The sequence below is a fragment of the Etheostoma spectabile genome, chromosome 21 (assembly GCF_008692095.1).
Source record: "Etheostoma spectabile isolate EspeVRDwgs_2016 chromosome 21, UIUC_Espe_1.0, whole genome shotgun sequence".
NCBI lineage: Eukaryota > Metazoa > Chordata > Actinopteri > Perciformes > Percidae > Etheostoma > Etheostoma spectabile.
Genome location: NC_045753.1, coordinates 7195236 through 7200029, shown reverse-complemented (window position 1 = coordinate 7200029; position 4794 = coordinate 7195236). Strand labels below are relative to the sequence as shown.

At 41.7% G+C, this 4794-nt stretch overlaps 1 protein-coding gene across 2 annotated transcripts in view; it reads right to left on the bottom strand.

Moving 5' to 3' along the window:
* mms19 (MMS19 homolog, cytosolic iron-sulfur assembly component) overlaps positions 1-4794 on the bottom strand; it is a 24913-nt gene that overhangs the window by 327 nt on the left and 19792 nt on the right. Inside the window, exons 22-31 of one of the 2 annotated variants that reach the window (XM_032503268.1) lie at positions 4548-4625; positions 4307-4433; positions 4102-4208; positions 3808-3864; positions 3471-3657; positions 2943-3025; positions 2663-2827; positions 2208-2267; positions 1233-1333; positions 1-1064 (exon numbers count right to left, since the gene is read on the bottom strand). The exon at positions 1-1064 is cut by the window's left edge and continues 327 nt beyond it. In XM_032503268.1, the coding sequence (XP_032359159.1) occupies positions 1034-1064; positions 1233-1333; positions 2208-2267; positions 2663-2827; positions 2943-3025; positions 3471-3657; positions 3808-3864; positions 4102-4208; positions 4307-4433; positions 4548-4625 (996 nt within the window). In that variant the 3' untranslated portion in view covers positions 1-1033. The remainder of the gene's footprint in view (positions 1065-1232; positions 1334-2207; positions 2268-2662; positions 2828-2942; positions 3026-3470; positions 3658-3807; positions 3865-4101; positions 4209-4306; positions 4434-4547; positions 4626-4794) is intronic. The other variant, XM_032503269.1, reaches the window with a different exon arrangement.

Sequence of the window (4794 nt, the reverse complement as noted above, 5' to 3'; positions counted from 1 at the left end):
GTCCCCGGTCTCTACACCCCCCCCACCCACCCACCCACCACAGTGACACAAAAAAAACCACACCAGCTGTTGTGACATTACTGCGCACTTACACATTCATCCAGATGAGAGAAGATAAAAGGCTATCAGTGCCTGCTGGGTTCAGTGCTGATTTCTTTTGGCAACATTCTGAAAATGGTCAAAGTTTAAAAAAAAAAAAGGAAAATGTTGCACTGTTGAGTTCATGAGATCATTCGTCACCCATAGCCCATGAGCACTACATGTGCATGTACACGGTTTGATTTCTCGCTGCGTATAGGAGTTGACACATACAAAGGCATTCAAAAACAGCCATTTTGAATTTGAGAACTTAACTTTCTTACTAGATTCAAACAAGATTAGAGAACAAAAAAAAAAATCTTGCAAAATAAGTATCCATTTCTTAATTATTTCGTTTGTTCATTGACACAAAATCAGCAGATAATAACTTAGTTATTTATCAAGTAACCACACAAAACAAGTAACCTCCAAAAATTTCTGGAGGACTTATTTTAGCTGCTGATCTGAAGCGAGTAGGAAACTTAAAAAGACTTGTATGACGCCCATTGTCTTGTGTTTTAAAATGCACTTTGTGTCACATTTTTCAAATTATGAACAACCAAAATGAATCCATGAAATCTGATGTAGGAGGATGTACATGAGCTGTGTGGCATATTAAACAAACTGGTCATTTACATTCATTTAAGTTGGCTAATGATCCACAGTCAGGCCACATACTCTTACTTGTGCGTTGATGAAGATAAAGACAGCTACAAAAAAAACGTGCTAGTAAAAAGGGAGAGAAGTTGAAGGATGGAGGGATTCTGGGTGAAAAGATGAGAGAAGGGAGGATAGAGGGATGCTGGGAGATCCAAAGAAAAGTGGGATCCACTGAAGCGTCTAAGCGAGGAGAGAGAGCTGTTGTGTGGCTTGTGCAGCCTGGGATCCTTGGTACCTGCTCCTGGAGTTAGACTTTCCTTTGTATTCTTCCAAGTTTAGGGAGGATGGGAAACTTTCAACTTCCCCCAGGACTTCCTAACAGGAACCTGTGTGGAATATAAGAACCAACTATAACTATATGTAGCGCGTCTACATGATACAAGCCTTCCATGACTGTGCACCGAGGTGCCACAACCAAGGGCATTCCAGAGAATGAGCAGGATATGTGTCACACTTGTTGTGATAGGTTTTAAATATCCTCCACTGCTTCTTACCACTGTCCTCTTGCCTTAACCGCCTCGCTCCTCACCAGCCTCTTCCTGTCGTCCAGGGGCCGGGCCAGAGCTCGCAGCACTCGGGCCCGAAAAGGCAAGACCTGAGACAGTAAACCATGTTCATCGGTAAAACTAAAAGTAGCTGGTGAAGAGGTTCTTCCAGTGTCCATGGAAATAGCAACACAGTTATAATTTAAACAAATAGGTCAAATTTACAATGTTAAAAAGCACTATTCTTTATTGCAGCCACATTTTATGATATTCTTGTTGACGACATCATGATGTGTGCAACTTTAAACTGATTATACAATCTACACAGCGGAGGTTCTTCTTCAGGCTAGATGGTTAATACGTTTTTCTTCCCTATGTAGTTGTGCTTAGAAGTTTAGAAGTTCAAAAGCCAAGGGAGCTATATCACGATGCATAGTATCATGGATCCATGAAATAACTGGCCTTTAATATTAAAAATCTGCCTGCCTCTATGGGAATTTAATATAGGGCTGTACTTACTTAAGTCCCCTGTATTTTAAGGTAGACCATTTATGTACTTACAATTTTTACGACATTATTCATTCACAAAGAAAGTTGGTGTCCTTAAAGGTTGACTTTTTCATCATTTTTTTAATTAAGGCATTAAAATCAATTTACAAAAAATGTTTTTTTTTAAATTCTTTACTACACTTTTGGTCAACTTTAGCATGGGTTAATACACTTATGAGCACCGCTGTATAAAGAGAACAACTGGGTTCAGTGAAAATCCACATTTGTGGGATGGAAGTGGAGAGAAATTAAGGGCTGGAACATTTTAACGTGTTACTGTTCCGCTCGGTAAAAATAAAAAATAAAAAGTGTATAACTTATTTTTGCTTGAGTGTAGGGCAAGCAGAGACCCTAAATTTAAGAAAGCATTTTCTTGACACAACACTTGACAAGGCTCTCAAACATCTAAAACTTGGGCGACGTTTTGGGTTTTACCTCGTGTTCGGGGAAGCGGGAAACGGCATGGATGCACCGCAATGAAGTAATCCTCACGTTCTGTGAAAAAACAAACAACAGAGCAAATATTGGATAAGTTTATCAGTCTGTCAATTAAAATGACAGAACGATAGAGCAACTATGGGTCCAGACTTTGGACTTAAACATGGCTGTGGCATCTGCGATTTTCCTCAAACTGCTGTCTGCCATCCCGTTTAAAACCTCTTCCGCTTCAGCTAGTTAACTTATGTTCAAGTTTTCCTCATTCATGTGTTCATTTAGAGAGCCTTATTTTATGAATATAAAACATTCTAGCATCCCACAAAGAAGGACAACAATATATTGCCGTATGGATATTTTGTCCCACTGCTAATAACGATTTTACCTTATACTGCTCACAAATTTGATTATAGGATCTGTACAGAAAGCCCTCTCAGGTAGGAAGTCTTGCTCACCATGGCTGGACTGGAGGTGAGGGCCAGCAACCTGCTGACCAAAGCCTCCAGCTGTTGGACAAGCACTGGCGGGGGGTCCATGATGACGGGCTGCAGACAGGACAGGGTGGACAACTGGACGCCCTGGTCAGGACACGACAAGGCCTCCAATAGCAGAGACAGGAGCTGGAAATGGACAAAAACTCTTCACATTAATGCTCACCATTTTCACCGTTTGGGGATCAAGTGGCAGACGGCCACTGGTTCCAGTCGTTCTAGTACCATTTGAAAATGAACTCACCTTTGGCAGTTCAGTGACTTGAACCTGCTTGGGCAGCGTATTGACGATGTTAGACAGCGCCTTCAGGTAGTTGGGCTTCTTCTCTGCAGAGGGGGCAGGGATGGGAGACATTAATGAGACCAGAGAAAAAGTCTGTAACCTCCTAAATAACAAGTCACTTTATTTGGACCTTTTTTTTTAGTCTCTTTTGGAGATTTTACATAGTCTTTTAAACATCCTCAATGTTGTTTAGCGTTTTTGAGCATGAGCAATGATCTAAGGCTGCGTGCGACCTTAATATTCAAATTTCATATCGACATTTCATATTCCCATTAATCTTGGTATTCAAATGCACTCACCAAGCTGTGCTTTTAACAATGTGGTCTTACTATTCCTTTTTTCTGTGTCTGTAACGGAGAGCAGCATTTCGGTTTGCTACAGTGTCTCTTGTGCTATAAGAAATGTTCAATGATACCCGTAAGTGGCTTTAACTGAATTTAGTTTTCCTTTCAAATAAGCCATTTACACAGCAGTGCTGTTGCCCTGTACCTTGCGGCGCAGCGTTGAAGCCCTGGACCAACTTGTCTGAATTCTCGCTGAAGAAGCGCTGGCGGTACATGATGCGAACGTCGGCATGGCAACTGCGGTTCAGGATGTCGGCAGAGTCGCTCATCAGCAGCGTGAAGCCGTCTGCTGCCATTGGACCCAGATCAGCATCATCGAGCAGAGAGAAGAGCTTCAAAACACACAGTGGAAGGAAAGTTGAAATCAAAGTCCAGTTTTTCCTGTTCATCTTGGCACATGATAGTTGTGTAAAAGGACAGAATAAAATTGTGGTAAAAGATCGATTGTACTTAATAAAGCATGCGCGTGTCCTTGTTCTTACCTTGTCAGTGAGTGTTGTAAACAGAGGGTGGTATCTGAGAAGCAGAGCCTTGGCAACCTGGAGACAAAAACTATGTTATTACTTGATTTATTGAGTGACAGCCGGCAGTAAAATAACCTTTGTGCATTGTCACACACACCAAATGTCCTAATTACTAACTACTACTAGTTACTACTAGTACTACTAACTACTAACTACTGACTAAAGGTTCTGACATTTGATCAAAAATGATTCTAGCAGAGGAATATCGAGATGCGAACAATTAGATGCAGACATACTGTATTCAAAACTTACCCAGATCATGAAGGTGAAGGCCTGAGTGCGTACAGATGCAGACGCAGAGTCCAACTCCCTACACACTCGCTTCACGCTGCTCTGGATTTGGCTGTCAAGAGAATCACCTGAAGAAGAAACCAAACCACCACAGACGCGTTCAGTTAGTAGGCTCTCAGGTTTTGGAATAAAAAACCAAAACAGTAGAGTGAAGACACAAACTGACCCTGTGGTCTCTTGTTAACTAGGCCAGCGAAGCACTTTGCAGCCGAGGTGTATGACAGCGGGTGGCTGCAGGCGCAGCTCATCTCCTCCAGCTCTGACAGCAGTTCCTCTATCTGAGGCACCTCCACCTGGACGACATGCACAACCCTCAGAATCCAGCTTCAGTAACAGATGCAAAGCATCTGTTTGTTTTTTTAAGGATCTTGAGAAAAGCAGACTTAAGTGTTCAAGTTGAGACTCACACTGCGAGGTAGCGAACACACACATCCCATAAGCAGGCAAACCATCTGAGACTGGCTCCACGAGTCACCCCGCTGCTTCTGGGAAAACAGGACATGCCTGAATAAACATACTTTACAGGTAACAGGGAAATGAAAAAGTCCTTTCTTCTCCGAAAGAGAACCAACCCCTAAATTAGAACTGTATTATTCATATATATATATATATATATATATATATATATATACACACATGCATACTTACATATAC